A 22,518-nucleotide genomic window follows, 5' to 3' on the forward strand; every position below is an offset into this window, starting at 1 on the left:
CTCTGCCTCTTGTGAGCCTGGAGTGGTCCCGCTTTCTCTCAAGGACCCCAGCCCCCTGCAGTCCTGGGGGTAAGATGGAGTATCTGCTCTGAGCTGGGCCACAGTGAGGTCCAGGAGGCTGACTGTCATCCTTGGGTGGCCTCTCTTCCTCCACAGCAGTACCTGCCCCAGAGCCAGGGGCTATGGTCCCTGCCTACCTGCCCAAGGCCCAGCCCTTCCTACTGCCTGGAGAGGAGGGGGTGTCCCCTGTGAAGGACAGGTGTCTTCCCCGCCTTTGTCCCTAACAGTGGGTACCCACTCCCTGTGAGCCTGCTCTGGGCTGGACCAGCTTTGATGATGAGGACTGAGGCTCCTGTGAGCACAGTGCAAGGCAGGAGTGCGTGGGAAGGAAGAAGCAGAACCACGGGCCAGATGGGCAGATCCTTTCCAGAACCTGGTGGAGGAGGCGAGTTGCAGCTCATTTCAGTGCAGAAGGCCAGGCAGACTCAGTAAGTGCAGGAGAGGCAGCGTCCACTGGCCAAGCTGGGTTTGACACCAGTGCCCTCACCCTCCTTAGAGATACAGCCTTATTGTTGTTGTTCAGTTGCTAAGTCACATTCGACTCTTTGCAATCCCATGAACTGCAGCATGCCAGGCTTTCCTGTACTTCCCTATCTCCCTGAGTTTGCTCAAACTCTTGTGTATTGAGTCAGTGATGCCATCCAACCATCTCATCCTTTGTCACCCCCTTCTCCTCTTGCCCTCAATCTTTCCCAGCAGCAGGGTCTTTTCCAATGATACAGCCTTGAGCCAGTTACTTAACGCAGAGCAATGACCCTCTAGTCCTAAATGTGTTGAAAGACCAGCCAAAGCAGCACAAGAGAAGGACCTGCCTAGGACCTCGCTCCCTGATAGTCTCTCAGGAACCATTGCTTTACTGGCAGGACCTGGAGAGGTTGATTTCTGAGCCGGGTCATCCAGGAGAGGCTTCTGGCTAATTCCAGCAGAGGTGAGGGGAGATGATCTTGGAAGCAGAATTGCCTTATTTCAGGGATGCAATAGATAAGACTCTGTCGTACCGCTCATCACATGACAGGCCAATACACCGAGAGAGAAGTTGTTGAGACAAGGAATAGTGACTTCATTTGGAGAGCAGCTGACCCAAAAGATGGTGAACGCCAGTCCCTAAGAACCATCTTGCCCAGCTGGGATGTTAACTTATTTTATAGAACAAAGAGGGGGAGGTGAGAAGGTAAAGTAAAAAAAAAGGCGATAGGTTGTTGCAAATATTTCCTGGTTCCAGCCAGACTCCAGGGAGGATGTGTTAATTTCTTCTTTCCTGCATCCATTCACAGGTGGGCCTGGTCAGGATGTTTCCTGTGAGCTGAAACAGAAGTATTTTAGCTTAACTCTCAGGCATGGGAGGCAGCTTCCTGGAGGTGGGACATTATGTATACTTTAAGGTAGCTCAGTGGTTAAAAAAAAAAAAAAAATCTGCCTGCTAATGCAGGAGATGCAGATCCAGATTCGATTCTTGGGTTAGGAGGATCCCCTGGAGAAGGAAATGGCCATCCCCTCCAGTATTCTCGCCTAGGAAATCCCTCAGACAGAGGAGACTGGCGGGCTGCAGTCCATGAGATCACAGAGTAGGACATGACTTAGCAACTGACAACATTCCTTTAGTGATGAGCTTGTGGCCAAAGCAATAGAATATAAAGGTTAAAGGTAAAAAAATAGATCCAATATGAAGTCAGATTTGTTCTTCCCTACTACCACTCCATCCTTGGGGAGGGGATTCTGTTTATGGGTTCATAAACCAGACAATATAGGCTTCTGACATTTGAGAACAAAGGAAAACAGAACTGACCTGAGCGAGGACTTTTCCAAAGGGACTGTGTCTGGTGAGAGACGGGATGGCAGGCCTCTCCATGACAGTGAGCCGCAGAGTGGTCCAAGAATACTCTTCTGTTCTTTGATCCCATCGTGAGCCCTATTTCAAGCAGGTTAATGGACAGATATCTATTCTGAGGTATGAGGGCTGCCCAGCAGCAGCCCAGAGCTGGAGAGAGACTGCCCTCTTCAGCGTCCTGTGACCACTCCCCCGATACAGCAGGTCTGCGGTCAGCTGTCACGGTGGGTCAAGGCTTTGCTTATGAAAACCTCCCCCGCCTAAAGGTTGGACGGAGAGCTTCTAGGGGACCCGAATCTTCCATCAAATTGAGGCAGGCCCCAGTGACTCCGAGAGAGAAGGGAGGATTCTCATGGGAAATGTTCCAATGTTTTCTCGGAACTCAGTACAACTTCTAGAAGGATGAGCTAGACACACGGATAGCAGCTAGGGCTGGAGCGGGGAATAGAAGCACTATGTTTTGACGTCATTTTTTTTTTTTTTTTGGACGCAGCCACCTGTGTTGCACTGGGGGTAGTGGGGGGTTGGGGGAACATTGGCATATTCAGTATGAGATATCTGGGCTTCACTCACCATCTCTTAAGGAGACAACCCATTTAATATTCACAACTGCATAGTTCATTGAAAAGATGGAAATGTGGGACATCAGCCCGCTCTCTGTAAGGAAAACCTCTGCTGTGGCTTTGGAGTAGGCTGATTAATTTGTGACAAGTCTCCCGTTGTCCCCCTGGGGAAAGGCAGCGTCCTCGAGCATTTCCTGGTTTTGCTTCTCTTCTGCACATTGGTTAGTTCTGAGTAAGGATGTGGAGTACAGCGGGATACAGTCTAGATTTGTGTAATCCCCAAAGTTTTGGACTCTGAGACCTTTCTTCAGCTATGATGAAGAGCAGTGAATTCTCACCACCTGTATATTAGGGTGGGGGAAGGGAGCTGCACACTAAATTATCATAAAGTTTCAAACTCATAAGATCATTCCCATAACTTTCGCTTGTGGCTCTATGCACTTGTGTTGTGCTTAGTTGCTCAGTCACATCCAACTCTTTGTGACCCTATGGACTGTAGCCCGCCAGGCTCCTCTGTCCATGGGATTCTCCAGGCAAGAATACTGGAGTGGGTTGCCACGCCCTCCTCTAGGGGATCTTTCAAACCCAGGTCTCCCTCATTGCAGGTGGATTCTTTACCAGCTGAGCCACTAGGGAAGCCCAAGAATATTGCAATGGATAGCCTATTCATTCTCCAGGGGATCATCCCAACCCAGGAATTGAACCGGGATCTCCTGCATTGCAGGTGGATTCTTTACCAACTGAGTTACCATATCATAGTGCAATTTTATACTTATATAGTTGTATGATTAGTGTCTAGGTCTCCCATGATTATAAATATATATTTTTTCTACTTTGGCCACCACCCAACACAGTGCTTGACATGTAGTAACTGCTCAGTAAATATTTGTTGCATTAAAGAATGAATGAATCATAAAAAATATCCCTCAGGAGCATTCTGATGATTGCCATGTAGTACATACGTCCTGCCAGGAGGTGGCGATAAATACACAGTATTAGCAGGATGAAAGCTAAGGATTACATAATGCAACAAATTAGTTTGGTTCATCAGATGTGGATTTAGCTTTGTTTCTTCAGCTAATACTTGGTTAGGGCTTCCGAGGTGGCTCAGTGGTAAAGAATCCACCTGCCAATGAAGGAGATGCAAGAGATGTGGGGTCAATCCCTGGGTTGGGAAGATTCCCTGGAGAAGGAAATGGCAACCCACTCCAGTACTCTTGCCTGGGAAGCCCCATGGACACAGGAGCCTGGCGGGCTACCGTCCATGAGGTCGCAAAGACTCAAACACAACTGAGAGACTGAGTACACACACACAATACTTGATTAAGAGAAACAGAAAGATGTAGCAGAAATGACCCAACAGATACGCATTCAAATCCTGCCTCTATCATAGCCAGCCAGGCACCATGAGCAACGGCCTTGACATTTCAAGCTTGTCCACAAGGAGTTTGTGATGGCAGAGTGTTCAGAGTACAATGCAGAGTTTATGATCAGACTGTTCCAGGGGGATCAGGCAGATAAAAATTTTTTCCCCTAATTTTCTACCTTCTGTTTGTTACACAGTAGTTGGTCCCTCAGCATCCATGGGAATTGTTGGTTCTAGGACTCAAATACCAAAATCCCCAGATGCTCAGATTCCTTGTATAACCTGGCCTAGTACACTCAGCCCTCCATAGCTGGGGGTCCCAGAGAACCCAGGGACAGAGGGGCTACTTGGTGGTCCCACCTTCTGTTACTAGCTCTGAGCCCCCAGGTGAACCAAAGGGCTGTGGGCTACACAGGGGCAAGGACAAAAGAGAGCTGTAGAGAAGACTGCCTCCAGGGCAGCCTCACCCCCAGCCCAAGGAGCCTACTACTGGCCAGCTCAGACGCCCCCAGAATTAAGCCTAGGGTTCTGCTGGCCTGAACCTGGAGCAGACCCTGCTGCACCCCAAACCCTGCTCTTCACAAAGGAGCCTTCTCCTGGGTATCCTCAGGAGGACAGGCTGCCCCACTGATGCCAAACCCCAAAGAATGCCTCGGGGAAGCACACCACACAGCTTCTGGGGTCAGAAGAATTCCTGGCTAGGAGCCTGGGTTCCCATTAAGCAGGCGTTATTAACTGGCCATTTGCAGCTGCCTCCCTGGCTTCCCAGGTGGCTCAGTGGTAAAGAATCTGCCTCCCAATGCAGGAGGTGCAGATGTAGATTCAGTCCCTGGCTTGGGAAGATCCCCTGGAGGAGGAAATGGCAACCCACTCCAGTCTTCTTCCCTGGGAAATCCCATGGACAGAGGAGCCTGGTGGGCTACAGTCCATGGGGTCTCAAAGAGTCAGGCACAACCCAGCGACTAAACAGAATAATCTGTTGTTCAGTCAGACAAAACTAAACAATCTGTTTCTCAGATGAGGTGTTTGGTGGTTTTTTTTTTTAATTTTTACTTTCCTTTTAATGGAAATACAAGATACACTAGATTTAAAATTTTTGACCGAAAGTAGAACTGTGTGTGTATACCTGGGCATAAAAGAGACAATGGAAATTAATTGAAGTTTAGCTATATTAGATTATCTAATATAGTTTTTGAAAATTCTTATGACAAAACTTATTTCCTTTTAAACAATTTGCTATGGGCTGAATGTCTGTGTGTCCCAAATTCGTATGTTGAAACTGCATACCCAAAATGATGCTATTAGGAGGGAAGTGCTTACGTCATGAGGGTGGAACCTTCATGAATAGGATTGAAGAAAGTGAAAGTGTTGCTCGATTGTGTCCAGTTCTTTGCAGCTCCATGGACTGTAGCCTGCCAGGCTCCTCTGTCCATGGAATTCTCCAGGCAAGAGTACTGGAGTGGGTTGCCATTCCTTTCTCCAGGGGATCTTCCCAACCCAGGGATCGAACCCAGGTCTCCTGAACTGTGGGCAGATTCTTTACCATTTGAGCTACCCGGGAAGCCCCATGAACAGGATTAGTGCTCTTGTAAAAGAAACCTCATAGAGTGTCCTGGCACCTTCCAGAATGTTAAGGACACAGCAAACAGTCAGCAGAAAGCAACCCAGAGGAAGGCCCTTACCAGTACCTGACCGTGCTGGCATCTTGATCTTGAACATCTAGCCTCCAGAACTATGAGAAATAAATGTGTGTTGTTTACTAGCTACCCAATCTATGGTAGTTTTTTATGGTATAAGGGCTTCCCAGATAGCACTAGTGGTAAGGAAGCTGCCTGGCAATAAAGGAGACATAAGAAACTCCAGTTTGAGCCCTGGGTCGTGAGGATCCCCTGGAGGAGAGCACGGCAACCCACTCCAGTATTCTTGCCTGGAGAATTCCGTGAACAGAGGAGCCTGGTGGGCTATAGTCCATAGGGCTGCAGAGTCGGACACGACTGAAATGGCTTAGTATGCATGCACAAAGACAAAGTGAAATATATAAAACTATATATATATATAAATTTTCAACTTCCAAGTTTTTTTATGATATTAAAAGATTTGGATTATTAATAACAAAAATTATTTCTACATCAATATTTAATGCAGGAGTTGATGCAAAATACATTGAATTTTTAAAATACCCTTCAAGCAATAATACTCTCCAAATACTTGTACTTGTCAGGCAGTGTTTTCCTCCGAGAGAAGTAGATATGAGTTCAAGACCCTGATTTCTTCCTACAGAAATTGAAGGGAGTATGGCTTCATTTTTTCTGTTATGACCCATCCAGAGTTGAATTATTTCATCAAAAGAAGGATCATTCCCCTGATTCAAAAAACTTGAAGTACTCAGAAAATGATAAGATGAATTTTCTAAAGGAAACAACCACTCCAGATATCTGAGGGCTCTTCATCACACACTCCATTCCTCCAGAGAAAACGTGTTGGCTGTAAAAGTCAGTAAACAGACCTTCAGCAAGACACATGCAACTTTTATAGCTCAAAATTTACCATTGATTTTTTTTTTTCTGAAGGCCTTCCAGATCTAAATTAATTTTTAATACACTGACCTAAGATGCCCAGCTATTTTCAGATAAAAATATCAGATAGCCTTTAACTTAAAAGGATGCTGTGAGATATAAAATGGGTAAAGCATTGCACCACCAGAAACCTACAGGGATGGAAAAAAATTAGACCCAGTGGCCTCATGTCACTGGATGCAGAAAGGCCGATGGATAAAAATCCCTAGGGAGACCTTGGACTCCACCAAGGGGCTCAGTGTGCTCTGTTTTTAGGTTATTATATTTCTCAGGTACAGGCTCTGCTCAAGACCCCTGAACACAGACGACACATTAGCAAACAGCACCCCCTTAGAGAGAGAGGAAGACCGCCCAGGCAGAGGGCACATATGATACTTAGAATAAGAAATAAACATATTTGATCTTAGTCCTCGGTTCTCTTGGAATCTCTGGAGAGATCAGTGTCTGCATGCATGCTCAGTCATATCTAACTCTTTGCGGCCCCATGGACTGTAGCCTGCCAGGCTCCTCTATCCATGGGATTTTCCTGGGAAGAATACTGGAGTGGGTTGCCATTTCCTTCTTTAGCGTCTATTGTATGTTAATAAGATGACTGGTGGTTGGGTGCCTGTCACTTCAGGAGTGGGGCAGGACTGGAGGGGGGCAGCTGGTCCCAGAAAGACAAGGGGCAGATTAGCGAACTGGAACTTCCAGCCCAAGCGAGACCTCCAGTGGAGACAGGGTGTCTGGAGATTGAGTTCAATCATCAATGGCCAATGATTTAATCGATCATGCTTGCATAATGAAACTGCCATAAAAACCCCTTAAACTATGGGGTTCCAAGAACTTCCAGGATGATGAAAGCATTCAGGGGCTGGGAGAGTGGGGCAACCTGTACTGGGAGCTCCATGCATCCCTTGCATTACTCTATGCATCTCCTCTGGTGGATTGTATCCTTTACAACAAACTGGTGAAGTGAAGTGAAAGTCGCTCAGCTGTGTCTGGCTCTTTGCGACCCCATGGGCTATGCAGTCCATGGAACTCTCCAGACCAGAATACTGGAGTGGATAGCCTATCCCTTCTCCAGGAGATCTTCCCAACCCAGGGATCAAACCCAGGTCTCCCTCATTGCATGGAGATTCTTTACCAGCTGAGCCACCAGGGAAGCCCAAGAATACTGGAGTGGGTAGCCTGTCCCTTCTCCAGCGGATCTTCCTGACTCAGGAATCAAACTGGGGTCTCCTGCATTGCAGGCGGATTCTTTACCAACTGAGCTATTAGGGAAGCCCCAACAAACTGGTAATAGTAAATAAAGCGCCTTTCAGAATTTTGTGAGTCAGCAAATTCTCCAACCTGAGGAGGGGGCCGTGGGAACCCTTTCACTTCATAGCACGTCTCTCATAGGTACAGGGGGCAACCTGAGGCTTGTGACTGGCACCTAGGGTGGGGGCACTCTTTCCAGACTGATCCTTCCCTTCTGGTGGTGGTGGTGGTGGTTTAGTTGCTCAGTCATGTCCAATTCTTGCAATTCCATGGATTGTAGCTCACCAGGCTCCACTGTCCATGGGGTTCTCCAGGCGAGAATACTGGAGTGGGTTGCCATTTCCTTCTCCAGAGGATCTTCCCCACCCAGGACCCGAACCCAGGTCTCCTGCATTGCAGGCAGATTCTTTACCAACTGAGCTATGAGGGAAGCCCCCAGTAACTCCAGGCCGTTAGGGTCAGAAGTGGATTGACCTGTAGGATACCCAGCTGGGATACAGCCAGTCGGAAGATTGGTTGTTGTGAGGAGAAAAAAAATAGAACAACCTCTCAACTCCTCCCCTCTATATGTGGTGTTTTAAGTGTTATGAATAATGAACAGTTCAGAATATACTAGGCTTATAGTTACAGAATGAGTTGTTTGATTAGAAAAGAAGAGATGGTCAAGTTTTTATTTTCTAAGATTAATAAAATGATTGTTACTGTTCCATGCCACCAGGTTTAGGAGTAGCTTCTTAGACAACAAGAGCAAGCACCAGATCAGATACTGGCGTCTGGAAGTGGGAGCTACTGAAATGCAAATTGAAACCAGCTCTCCCCAGCCCCACCCCTGGGAATGCTTGTCTCATCCCTGGGCCTCCTGTATTCTCCCCTTACATGAAATGCTTGTCTTTTGTTTCTGGAGGGAGATTTCCTACCATCCAACGTGCTTCTCAGTGTAGGGACAGTGGGTAGCAGGGCTTCGCGGGTCCCAGGTCCGGATGTACAGTGAGAAAGAGGATGCAGTCAGAGAGGGCATGACGCCAGCCGTCTGTGTGTGGCCAGCCTGACCCACCTAGCAAGTGGCAGCACCCACACCAGAGTATGAATGCCACAGCATCCTTAGGAATCTGCTTTGGACTTTGTATTTGGTGGAATTCTTCAGCCAGAAACACGTATGCACCTTCTCTGGTTTAAAATAGCATGTGGCTTGTTTTTGTTCGGGGGTGGAATGAGGTTTGCTTGCTAGTTTCCTGTGCTCCACCTGGAGAATGTCTTTTCCTTTTCTTAAAAATATTTTTATCAGAGTAGAGTTGCTTTACCATGCTGTGTTAGTTTCTGCTATACAGCAAAGAGAATCAGCCGTGTATATACATATGTATGGATATGGAGGATATCCTTTAGCTTTGCTGGGGCAGAGGATCGGGTATCAGAGCTCCCTGCGGTGTGTGCTAGGCCCAGACGTGTGTCCACTGCCACGGTCTCTGTGGTCTTCCCACTTTGGGGGTCTGCACCCTCCTCCTCCTACGTCCCTCTCCTGTCTCCTGCAGCACCCTGTGGGCTCTGAGAAGACACCTCTTTATGAATCTCAGAAATAAGCCCAGTCATGTTCTATTTTTAGTGGGTCTTAAATGCCCTGCAAAAGAAGAGTTTCTAGAAAAAGGAGTTGAACGCTGGCCCAGCACCCAGGGGGACCATGGTGGGCTGGGGACTGGGAGCCACTGGCGGGAGGTCAGGGTCACCTCGCTCAGGCCCCACGGGCAGTGAACCTGGATGATCACACCCAGAGAAATGTGGGAGTCCAGGTCACACTGCCCTGTGCAGGAGAGAAGTCAGCTGGCCGCCCCTGTCCTAGACCCTGAGGGAGAATGACCAGAAAGGCTGCAGAGGAGGAATTCTAGCAGCCCTGATGCGGGTCCCACCCACCTCAAAGCCCAGTGTCTCCAGCCTCACCCTCAGGAAAGAGCGAGGAGCCTGGGAGTGAGGACGCATGGGGAGACCGCTTCCCTGTGCCCGTCCTTAACCTTGAGTGTTGGGCCAAACCTTGTCCACACGGGCGAGCCTGAACCCTTGCCCCTGGGAGAACCCCGGGCCAGCATGTGGCAGTGGGCTTTCACCTCAGGGCCTGTGAGTCTTCCCCTCCTGACAGGTGACCTTGTGTGTTCTGCTCTGTAGTTCTTCCCATACGGAGATGCCTCCAAGTTTGCCCAGCACGCCTTCCGCACCTTCGACAAGAACGGGGACGGCACCATCGACTTCCGAGAGTTCATCTGCGCGCTGTCCATCACCTCCAGGGGCAGCTTTGAGCAGAAGCTGAACTGGGCTTTCAACATGTATGACCTGGACGGGGACGGCAAGATCACCCGAGTAGAGATGCTAGAGATCATCGAGGTGAGGTCCCCGGGTGTTCTCAGGGCCTGGGCTGCTGCCGGCACAAAGGCAGAGCTTGGGAAGAGCCTCCCTGGGCACAGGCCTATGGCAGGTCCCCTTCTTCCCCACCAGGAGCCCTGGTAGGCTTGAATCCTCTGTCCTGTCCCCTCCCTCCATGCTGGATAATGTCTCAGCTCCAAGCTGCTGGGTTATGACTGTCAACCACATTTCAACCAGCCATGCTCTCACTGTGAGATCTTCCACCAACACAAGCGTAGAGGGTGCGAAGGATGGTATCAGGATCCAGCTTCTCTGGCTCTTGGCTTAGCTCTGCCCTGCTGGATGCCGCTCTCTTCCTCAAGCCAGCTTCCCCACTGTGGGCACAAGATGCTGACTGTGGTCCCGTTTCCCATCATTCCACATCAACAAGCATCTTCCTCAGTTGCCTATGCAAATGTTCCAGGACCCCCTGCCCACTGCTGCGACCTCAGTCTTCAATACCGCTCCTTACACATGGAGTATGAGATACCTGGGCCTTGGTTTTCCTGGAAAACACAGCCTCACATCAGGGCCTTGATATCCTCGCCCTCTGCCCAGGACTGCCCTCCAGGTCCCCTCATTCCTCTCGGGGCTGCCCCCTCATCTCATTGGCAGGCATTCCTTGCTGAACTCACATCCCTCTACCCCTGGGCCATCTAATCCCTTACCAACATTTTTTTTTTGTCACAGATTTTGTCACTGCCCTAAATCACCTGATATAATAGAATGCAAGCTACATGTACAGAGAGGGCCATACTCTCTCACTGCTGTATCCCCCAGCCTAGAACAGTCTGGGAGCCTGCCGGGCACTCACCCGCTGATGAACAAGTCAGTGCCTCTTCACTCACTCACTGTCTTAGCTCGCGTGTCCACCTCTGTGCTGACAAGGTGACCCAAAAAGGGAAGTGCACTGCCACAGACAGGACCAAGTGTCTCATCCTGGAGCTGGGGCAAGGCCCTGCCCAGACCACAGGGCTGAGATTCGGGGCAGGGGGGCGGAGGGGTGGATCCACAAAGCAAAGCCAAGGGGTGATGGTGAGAAACAGTAGCCAAAACCCAAGTGACCCAGATGCCCGCTCTGCTATGCTGACTCTCCTCCCTCTGGGGCCGCTCCCTAGCACAGTCAGCTCTGGCCTCTGGAGCCCTGCCTTCCACGTACCCCACCTGCCCCAGCATCTTTAGTCCCTTCTCTACCTTTAGTACCCACTTCCCTTCCCAAGTAAAGTGGGAGACCCAGTAAGGTTCAGGCATGGAGTTGGCGATAGGGCGTTGAGTACCAAATCATCAATGTCTTTATGAAAAAATGATAATAAACCTACCCCTCAAGACTGTGGTAACGATTAAGCACCTGGCACACTTTCTCTCAGGCTTCCCTGGTAACTCGGTGGTAAAGAATCTGCCTGCCAAGGCAGGAGACGCAGGTTCGATCCCAGGGTCGGGAAGATCTGCTGGAGAAGGAAATGGCAACTCACTCCAGTATTCTTGCCTGGGAAATCCCATGGACAGAAGAGCCCGGTGGACTACAGTCCAGGGGGGTCACAAGGAGTTGGACACGACTGAGCGACTAAACAACACTTCCCGTCACGTAGGAAACGCTCAGTACACGGCAGTTCACTGTCGAGGCTCCGTCTCCCTTGGAAATATCATCCACCTTGACTCTCAGCTCCTTTCCTTCTTCATGCTCCCTCTGCACGTGGCTCCCTATCTCCTCTAGTATTTTCTCCAGCTTCTAGCCCTCTGCACTTGCACCCTGGCACCCCTTCCTGCCTCCAGGTTCCTTTTTGCTGAGTCACGTTTTCAGAACCAAGGTATCAGTAATTGATAGAGCCTTTACAGCATCTCTGTACTTCAGGAGCTGCTCATTCATTTGGTCAAAAGTCTTTACAGAGAAGTTCCTCCATGCCACGCACAGCTGTGCACACAGGTCCAGCTGTCCAGCTGACATCCGTTCGCTTGCATGTCCGCTGCAGCCTCGCTGTCCATCCAGGGCTGCTCACCCTTGAACACTCACCACTGGCCACTTTGGCCTCTACCATGCTTTCCACCTGGGCTCTTCACCTTTTCCTTCAGGGCTCTGGGCCCATCCAAATCTTCTTTACTCTTTAAGGTCTAGGTTATTTCGCCATCATCATAATCCAATTATAGAACATTTTTATTCTCCCAATAGGATCCCTTATGCCCATGGGTATCCCCAGATTTTGGAAACTACCTTTCTGCTTTTTCTTCATGGATTTGTCTTGCTGAACATTTCATATAGATGGAATCTTGCAATATACGTTTGGCCTTTTATACCTGGCACTTTTTTGGACATTTATCTCTGCTGTAGCAGCTATCAGTATTTCACTCCTTTCTGTTGCTAAAATCGCATTCAGTTGTATGGATGTGTCATATTTTATTTCTCTCTTTGCCAGTTGAGTATTTGTGCTGTTTCACTTTTGGGCTATTATTGAAATTGCTGCTATATGTTTACCTACAAGTCTTTGTGTAAAAGAGCATTTCTTTTTTTAAGGCACTTTCCTAAGAATGACACTCATTTCTACCTTTAATTCCCATTTTGAGAATTCCATGTGTGCAGTTTAATGGAAAATGGAATCATCTTACTCTGTTCTTTCACTCATGAAGTGAGTCCCTGACTCTCAGATCTCCCTCAGCTAACTTCTTTCAGGGCTTAATTTTACTGGTGCACCTCTCTTGCTTTCTTGACAGATTGTAAGTCCCTTATCAGTTGGGACCACTGATTACGGTCCATTTCATCTGGGACCACTTCATCTTTTCCTAGATCTCCCAGGAGTAGAGCTTGTTGATTACCATCTGACTTCAAACTCAGAAGTTTTCAAACTGAGCTTATTGTTTTCCTTCCTAAACCTCCTGATCATCATTCTTGGTCTCACCACAACTCTTTTCACTCACTTCCTCCAGCCAGAAAAATTAGGAGTCACACAAAATTCTTCTCTATCCCGTTAGTCATGAGACTCACACTAATTTGATTACACCACTGTCTTATTTAAAAGCATTTAAGGGGTCCTTTGAAGTAAATTTAAATTCTTTACCCCATCCTAGGTGAACTTTATGATCTATTTCTTGTCTTCCCAAGGCTATCTACAAAATGGTGGGCACAGTGATCATGATGAAAATGAATGAGGATGGCCTCACGCCTGAGCAACGAGTAGACAAGATTTTCAGCAAGATGGATAAGAACAAAGATGACCAGATTACACTGGATGAATTCAAAGAAGCTGCCAAGAGCGACCCTTCCATTGTACTACTTCTGCAGTGCGACATTCAGAAATGAGCAGAGGTCAATGCTATGGACTGCACAAGAGTTATCAATGTTCCATTCAGTCTGCAGCTATTAACACACACACACACACACACACACACACCCCACACACAGATATCGCTTGGACTACCTGTAAATGGACTTGCTTCTTGTGTTTGAAACACTTGTGTGCATGAGAATGTCATTCGCTAATGAATTTTAAAAGCATATATTATAAAACAGACAACCTGCCACAATGTGATATGTGTGATATCATTTCATAAAAAACCTTCCTCCTCCAAAGCCTTGGCAGAAACGTGCTGCAAAGAGTTCTATGATTTCTTGTTCATGTTTTGCTAATGCTTGTGTCTCCTTGATTACATGATGTTAGTAGCACTGAGACCCCCACGGTAATGTAACTGAATTTTAAGCTGTGTCACCATTCTCCTGTAAAATAGTACTAGACAGACACACCGAGGAGATCTCGACTCCTCTGTGTGGTCCACACACAAGAGCTTGTATTATCAGTGAATATACATGTACGACATTTGCATGCCTTTTAGGTTTGCCTTAATTCTTACCTCATTTGCACCCTATCAACCTGGAAAGAGCTGTGTTGGAATTAATGCAGTATAAACCTTACAAACTCTGCTAAATGACTCATAAATATATCTATCTATAATATGCATTTACTCAAAGATATTATTTATTGAAAGTAAAGAAAAAAAGATGGATGTGTATTGATTTCTGCTTGAATTTTCAAAGGCTTCCAAAGAGGTGGCAATAGATGTCCCAAATAAATTTGTAACATTTGACTTTTCCCCTCAGTTCTCATTTCATAATTTTAAATTGGAAACAGATGTTTCATGATCATCCAGGGTCAGTAGCAACAAACTTACTAAATTTCCCTTTGAACACACAACTTGGGAATTCAAACACTAGCGACAACCAATGGGAAAAAAGCGACTTCTCGATACTTCATCCTGGCCCCCAGAAGAGGGAAAATTAATATGGCATGTCAAGTTTAAACATAAAACTTGCTCATTCTCAAAAAATGCTCACTATATGACAATACATGCCATTTCAGTGTGACTGTGTGTTATGTTTTACACAACTATGTGTTATGTTCTATACAACACACTGAGAAGCGTCCTCTGAAAGATGCTGCCAGAAAAGGGGCCTTCTGTCTTGCCAAATCATAAACGTACTCATGGTTTTAAAGATGTAACAAAATCCTGACCGTTTTGAGCTTAAGGGAGGAAGGCAGAGATTCCATGAAGAGCCCTAGGGGTGGGTTTGCATTTTCAGAGCAAGCGTGGATGAGACTGGTTTCTTTCTCCAGGACCATCCAGTAGAACTTGCTGGAATGGTGGAAACTTCTGCACTGGTTGTGTGTGACTCTGGAGCACTTCAAGTTCAGCTAATATGACTGGCAAACTGAATTTTTCATTTTATTTTAATTAATTTACATTTAATTTGCCCCATGTAGCGAGTTGTCATCGTATCAGACAGTACAGTGCTAAACTGTTCACTTTTTATGGACTGTCTTTTTTCCTAAATGTTCATCCCTTGTCTGTCTTAGGATCCTTAAGTGAGACCAGAGACCAGGGCCTGACGATTCCATTCATCTGTTCAGCAAGAAACTGGGAGTGAGCAAAACTCCCCACAAACTCTCAGGAGGCCAGCGGTACCTGACCTTGCCAGACCACACTTCCGCCCCAAGAGAGAACAGTCCCAAGGGCTCATAGGACTTCTGGGTGCACTTAACCCTGTGCTTGGTGAGTCCAGAGTGGAGGCAGGGGGAGATGGGGGGTCATTCAGAGCCACCGGTACTCTCTCCTCTGATTGGGTGGAGTGGAGGTGGAGGGTCGAGGAACTGGGAAGACACCTTAGAAAGGCACTTGGTGAAATCAAGCTCGAGTCAATGAATTCTTAGCAAATTTTGACTGATTACCTATAACACACCCAACGCCATTCTTCTGGGGAGAGACAGACAGTAACCACACACGCTCACACAAACTTCCAATTGTAAGAACTCTGAAGAAAAGCACAGCAGGTGAAGACAGATGGAAAACGATGGGGTGCAGCAGTGGTTTTGCTCTAAGCTGGTTAGGTGGCAGTGCTGTGAGAGCCAAGCGAAGGAAGTGAGCCACATGGGTGTTCGGGGAAACAAACTCTCCAGGGTCTTCCCTGGTGGTCTAGCAGTTAAGTCTCCACATTTCCACCATAGGGGCATGGGTTTGATCCGTGCTCAGGGAGCTAAGATCCTGCATGGAACTAAGATGCCCCATGCCCCTTGATGCAGCCAAACAAACAAGAACAAGAGCAAAACACACACCCTCCAGCAGACTCAGTTCAGTTCAGTTCAGTCACTCAGTTGTGTGTGACTCTTTGCGACCCCATGAACTGTAGCACACCAGGCCTCCCTGTCCATCACCAACTCCCGGATTTTACTCAAACTCATGTCCATCAAGCCAGTGATGCCATCCAACCATCTCATTCTCTGTCGTCCCCTTCTCCTCCTGCCCTCAATCTTTCCCAGCATCAGGGTCTTTTCAAATGAGTTGGTTCTTCGCATCAGGGGGCCAAAGGATTGGAGTTTCAGCTTCAGCATCAGTCCTTCCAATGAATATTCAGGACTGATTTCCTTAAGGATTGACCGGTTGGAGCTCCTTGCAGTCCAAGAGTCTTTTCCAATACCACAGTTCAAAAGCATCAATTCTTCTGCCCTCAGCTTTCTTTAAAGTCCAACTCTCACATCCACATGTGACTACTGGAAAAACCATAGCTTTGACTAGACGGACCTTTGTTGGCAAAGTAATGTCTCTGCTTTTTAATATGCTGTCTAGGTTGGTCATAACTTTGCTTCCAAGGAGCAAGTGTCTTTTAATTTCGTGGCTGCAGTCACAATCTGCAGTGATTTTGGAGCCTCCCAAAATAAAGTCACTCACTGTTTCCATTGTTTCCCCATCTATTTGCAATGAAATGATGAGACCGGATGCCATGATCTTATTTTCCCAGCAGACTCACTGGGAAATAAATAAAATGTAGAAATTGGGCCAGCGAGTGAACGTCTTATTATTTGTTTCAGCCCTCACTGCTCTGCTAGTGTAGACTGTTGCAGGGGCTGAGAGCAGTCTGGCAGTATTGGTTAGAATAAGTGCACATATGCCCTGTGACCCAACATCCCTACTCCTGGGATGCTCTCACAGGAGTCTGTATGGGGACTTTCCCCGGAACGTCCATGACAACTCTGTTTCTGGTGTGGGGACTGGAGGCGACTAGTGTTTGTGATTAGAAGACTAGGTAAGTAAGACGTGGTACATTCACCCTATGACCTACTCACCTTCAGCTGGGAGCCGACGTCCACATGTGGGTTTTTACAATGCTGAAGGGGAGAAAAAGCAACAGTGAAATCTGTCGCACAGTATAATACAAACAAATGAAGCATCCATTCTCACAAAAGAACACTAAAGGCACATCAAATAAAAGGAAATATCACATTAGAGTTGAGGGGTGTACCACAACATTTTATCCTCTCCAAGCTGTGATGGCGTAAAATAGAAACCATCATCTTAATATTCCTCACAGCTACTGTGGGTTGGGAATTTGAGAAGGTTCACCTGAATGTTTCTGGTTGGGGGTTGCTCATGCAGTTGCAGTCACATCATAGTTTGAGCTGAAACAGGTCCCTGGAGCAGGCTGGAGTGGAGAGGGCCTCTCTCCCCTTCCAGCCTCAGAGTGTCTCCAGTTTGTGCTTCCTCACAGCGTGGCGACCTCACAGCAGCCATAGCACTTACCTGATGGTTCAGATCTCCACCACAGGCATTCCTGCAAATTCCTGGAAATTTCATAGTCCTTTCTGACCTAGCCTCAATTGTCATGAAGCAGCACTTCCACGGCATTCCATTGATTACAGGAAAGTCACAAACCTAGCCCATAGTCAAGAAGGAAATTACACTCCATGTCTTTCTTGATGGGTTTTTTAGTCTCTAGAACAGGAGCAATGCTGTTGCCACCCTTTTTGGAAAATCATCGGCCACTGTCTGCCCTGTAGTCACGATCCATCTCGTCTACCTTCAAAATGCATTCACCTGCTCCCAAGTAATGACAAAAGTCTCATCCCATTATGACTTCAGGGTCAGGCTTGAAGCCCCAGATCTCATCATCTAAAGGCTCCCCAGAGTTGGTTCATCAGATGTAGCACATTGATATCATTCTTTTTAATCCAAAGGCCTGTGGATAACCAATAGGTAATTATCGCCCCCTTTCCCACCTGCCTTACACAATATAGAATGTTTGGGATGGGGAAGCATAGTCAAAGCTATGGTTTTTCCAGTGGTCATGTATACATGTGAGAGTTGGACTTTAAAGAAAGCTGAGCACTGAAGAATTGATACTTTTGAATTGTTGTGTTGGAGAAGAGTCTTGAGAGTCCCTTGGACTGCAAGGAGACCCAACGAGTCCATCCTAAAGATCAGTCCTGAATACTCATTGGAAGGACTGATGCTGAAGCTGAAACTCCAATCCTCTGGCCACCTGATGGGAATAATTGACTTATTTGAAAAGACCCTTATGCTGGGAAAGATTGAAGGCAGGAGAAGGGGACGACAGAGAATGAGATGGTTGGATGGCATCACCAACTCAATGGACATGAGTTTGAGTAAGCTCTGGGAGTTGGTGATGGACAGGGAAGCCTTGCGTGTTGTAGTCCATGGGGTCGCAAACAGTCGGAAACGACTGAGCAACTGAACTGAACTGAAGCATAACTACAGTTGAGATATACTTTCAAAAAAGGGGAAACTGGAAAGCTTAAGGTAGTCTCTGGTCCATAGCAATTCTGATATCCAGCTAGGTACATCTTGTAATTTCCTTGATTAAGGCTCAGTCCTACTTTCTGCCGGTTGTTCTCCATGGCTTTTGGCTCTGCCTTTTGTGTTCTTGTCTCTACCTTCTGAGTTAGCCTTCCTTTTTCATAAAAAAAGGAGCCTGTTTATAGCCGAGTAGTTTCTCTGCTTACTGCCTGCCCATAAGGTTTCAGGAGTACAAAACTTGTTTTCATTTTTGTACTGTGTCTTTCTGTCTAAGCTGATACAATTCTTTAAAGAAAAATCTTAACAGTTTTTTTATGGATCAGTTTATAAAGTCCTATGAGAGGGGACTGGAATGCGAAAGTAGGAAGTCAAGAGATACCTGGAGTAACAGGCAAATTTGGCCGTGGAGTACAAAATGAAGCAGGTCAAAGGTTAACAGTTTTGCCAAGAGAACAAAACTGGTCATAGCAAACACCCACTTCCAACAACACAAGAGAAGACTCTACACATGGACATCACCTGATGGTTAATACTGAAATCAGACTGATTATATTCTTTTCAGCCAAAGATGGAAAAACTCTATACAGTCAGCAAAAACAAGACCGGAAGCTGACTGTAGCTCAGATCATGAACTCCTTATTGCCAAATTCCGACTTAAATTGAAGAAAGCAAGGAAAAGCATTAGACCATTCAGGTATGACCTAAATCCAATCCCTTAAGATTATATAGTGGAAGTGAGAAATAGATTTAAGGGATTAGATCTGATAGAGTGCCTGAAGAACTATGGGCAGAGGTTTGTGACATTGTACAAGAGGCAGTGATCAAGACCATCCCCAAGAAAAAGAAATGCAAAAAGGCAAAATAGTTGTGTGACGAGGGTTTACAAATAGCTTTGAAAAGAAGAGAAGCTAAAGGCAAAGGAGAAAAGGAAAGATATACCCATCTGAATGCAGAGTTCCAAAGAATAGTAAGGAGATATAAGAAAGCCTTCCTCAGTGATTAGTGCAAAGCAATAGAAGAAAACGACAGAATGGGAAAGACTAGAGATCTCTTCAAGAAAATTAGAGATACCAAGGGAACATTTCATGCAAAAATGAGCACAATAAAGGACAGAAATGGTATGGATCTGACAGAAGCAGAAGATATTAAGAAGAGGTGGCAAGAATACACAGAAGAACTGTACAAAAAGATCTTCATAACCCAGATAACCAAGATGGTGTGATCACTCAGCTAGAGCCAGACATCCTGGAATGGGAAGTCAAGTGGGCCTTAGGAAGCATTACTACGAACAAAGCTAGTGAAGGTGATAGAATTTCAGTTGAGCTATTTCAAATCCTAAAAGATGATGCCGTGAAAGTACTGCACTCAATATGCCAGCAAATCTGGAACACTCAGCAGAGGTCACAGGACTGGAAAAGGTCAGCTTTCATTCCAATCCCAAAGAAAGGCAATGCCAAAGAATGTTCAAACTACTGCACAATTGTACTCATCTCACACACTAGCACACACACATACCCCTCAGCAACAAGGATGCTCAGGAACCTGTGTCCCTCCCAGCACATGCGTGCACACACACACACACACACACACCTCAGTGACAAGGATGCTCAGGAACCTATGTCCTGCCCAGCATGTACACACGCACACACACACACACACACACACACACACACCCCTCAGCAACAAGGATGCTCAGGAACCTGTGTCCCTCCCAGCACATGCACACACACACACACACCTCCGTGACAAGGATGCTCAGGAACCTGTATCCCTCCCAGCACACACACACACACAGCTCAGTGACAAGGATGCTCAGGAACCTGTGTCCTTCCCAGCATGCGGGCATACACACCCACAGCTCACTGACAAGGATGCTCAGGAAACTGTCCTTCCCAGCACGCGCGCACACACACACACACCTCAGTGACAAGGATGCTCAGGAACCTGTGTCCCTCACAGAACGAGCACACACACACCCCTCAGTGACAAGGATGCTCAGGAACCTGTGTCCCTCCCAGCCTCAGCGGTCCCTTGAGAAAGAAGCTATGGGCATCCTCTCATTATTCAGTGGCCTACGTTCTCTGTTTCAGCTTATACTCAGCTATTTTGATTATGCTGTCACCTGGCTCTTTAACTCCTGCTCTCCTGAAAGTAAAATGCTTCCAAATGTCTTACTTTTATGCTAACTTGAACTCTGTGTTTTGAAATACTAAGTTTCCTTATTTCCTCTAGTATTATTTCTTTTTTCTTGAATAGCTATAAAATTATTTCTAAAAACGACTCATACTGCTTTAAGGCTTCATCTTCCCTGTAGTTCCTTCCTTCAGAATCACGGTCTCTAGATGAATAATATGAACAACTTTCTTAAAGAAGCCAGATGCTAATTTCCTCTACACCGTAGGAAACCATGACAGGAAGTAAAACACATGCTTCAGCAGACATCTTCAGAGAGCCTTACCTCACCGGATGTGTAGGGGTTTAGTGAGAAAATGATAGTCAATTAGCTTCTAAATAAAATGACACAGTTCCCATAGGGCCTTTTGTGTAAGCAATTCAGTTTCCCAAATATCTTGGGCACGCAATTTGGGTTCTTCCCAGCATTTTGCAGCAAAATATAGATCTCTAGACTCTTACCTTATGCTATCATTTCCCAAGTTCTTACATTTACCAACGTAAAGTAACCCATCAAATACCCAATTAACTAAATGATTGTCTCAAACGCCACTGCCTGCTCAAATTAGAGCCAGTCTACGTCTCCCCCATAGCCGTCCATTTTTCTCTCCTACCCTACATCTTCCCTAGCTCTATGAATGACACCATCACTCATCCAGGTTTTTAGACCCCCGACTCCCTGGCCAATGATCCTTGGTTTCTCTCACAGCTCTACAGTACAGCTGACCCTTGAACAGTACAGATTTGAACTGCGTGGGCCCACTTATAGGTGGATCTTTTCAATAGTAAATACTGAAAGGAAATGGCAGCCCACGCCAGTGTGCTTGCCTGGGAAATCCCATGGATAGAGGAGCCTGGTGGGCTACAGTTGATGACGATGCAGTTGTATACAACTTAGTGACTGAACAACAGTGCTTTCCAAACCATGTTGCTGGGGCAGAAATACATATGTGGAGGGCTGATGATAAACTTGGATTTTTGACTGCCCTTAACTCCCGTGTTGTTCAAGGGTCAACAGTATTCTCATCAGCAAGTCCCGCTGCCTCTGAACTTCAAATCTGAAGGCTTCTATCCTCATTATCTGGTCCAAGTCACCCCTGTGACCTCTCACCTGGATCATGGTGGAAGCCTCCAGATTCGTTTGCTCTTTCCATGTTGGCCCAAACTCCTAACTCCTCCTAACACCTGTCATAGGCGGAGAGATTCTTTGAAAATGATCTCCAAACAAGGTCTGAAAACCTGCCCAGGACCTCAAACCATCTCACTTCTTTGTCTGCCTATGAACTTCATTCCTTGCACTCACCAAGTTCTGGCCTTGAGATTTTGAAACGTGAAGTTCATTCTCACACTAAGTAAGGCCTTTGCATTCATCTCCGCCTCAAAGTGTCAAGCCTACATCCATCTTTCCATGGCTCTTCTCTTACTTGTTTCAGACCTCTGCTTAAATATCAGCTTCTGCCAAGTCTTTTCTTAACACTCCATCCAAAACACCTCTCCTCTCCATCTCAACTCCTTACCCTATTATTATTCATAGCAATGACCATACCCTGAAATAACATGCGGTACTGTTTCTCTAACTAGACTTTAAGCTCCATGAAGGTAGATTTTGTATTACAGTAGGATTACCAGTGCTTAAAATAGTCCCTAGCACATGGTATCAATATTATATAAAATTATGAAAACTTCATTTGCCGACTCAAAGAAACAACTAATTTATATTCACTCTTTAAAGAACAAAACTCCTTAAAAAGATATATGAAAAAAATATTTTGATATACCTTCAAGCCCACAGGTAGTTAGTTCAAAATCATGAAATAACAGTAACTTTTAGAGCTACACATTTCAAACCTATTCTAAAAATCTGAGTGATGCAAAGCACAGGCCTCTATGTAGATGAATAAAGTAAAAAAAATCTAACCAGATAACTACTGACTCAGGACATAATTTGTACCACATCTAATTCATATTTAGGAAAATTTCTAATCAGGCACTCTGGATCACTTGATGTTCATCAGTCAGCAACAATTCGGATCCAGGTTTTGAGCTGCAGGCAATAGTTTCTTAGGCAGAACTCCAAATAAAAACTTAGATCTCCATATAAAACAGCCCAGACATTTTGAAGACATGCAAAAAGGCATCAGGTTGATGGGAAGAAGGGAGAAGGGAAAATTTGGAAAATACTTAAGAATGTGATCCCTGAATCTCTAGGATTGATCATCAGTATGAGAAATACTATTATTTACATCTTGG

General features: G+C 46.2%; 1 protein-coding gene across 1 annotated transcript in view; it reads left to right on the top strand.

Moving 5' to 3' along the window:
- VSNL1 (visinin like 1) overlaps nucleotides 1-14,102 on the top strand; it is a 126,485-nt gene extending 112,383 nt beyond the window's left edge. The window contains exons 3-4 of the mRNA XM_004005697.6: nucleotides 9,790-10,005; nucleotides 13,118-14,102. Of these exons, the coding sequence (XP_004005746.1) occupies nucleotides 9,790-10,005; nucleotides 13,118-13,315 (414 nt within the window). The 3' untranslated portion in view covers nucleotides 13,316-14,102. The remainder of the gene's footprint in view (nucleotides 1-9,789; nucleotides 10,006-13,117) is intronic.
- Nucleotides 14,103-22,518: the final 8,416 nt, after the last annotated feature.

The sequence above is a fragment of the Ovis aries genome, chromosome 3 (assembly GCF_016772045.2).
Source record: "Ovis aries strain OAR_USU_Benz2616 breed Rambouillet chromosome 3, ARS-UI_Ramb_v3.0, whole genome shotgun sequence".
Classification (NCBI taxonomy): domain Eukaryota; kingdom Metazoa; phylum Chordata; class Mammalia; order Artiodactyla; family Bovidae; genus Ovis; species Ovis aries.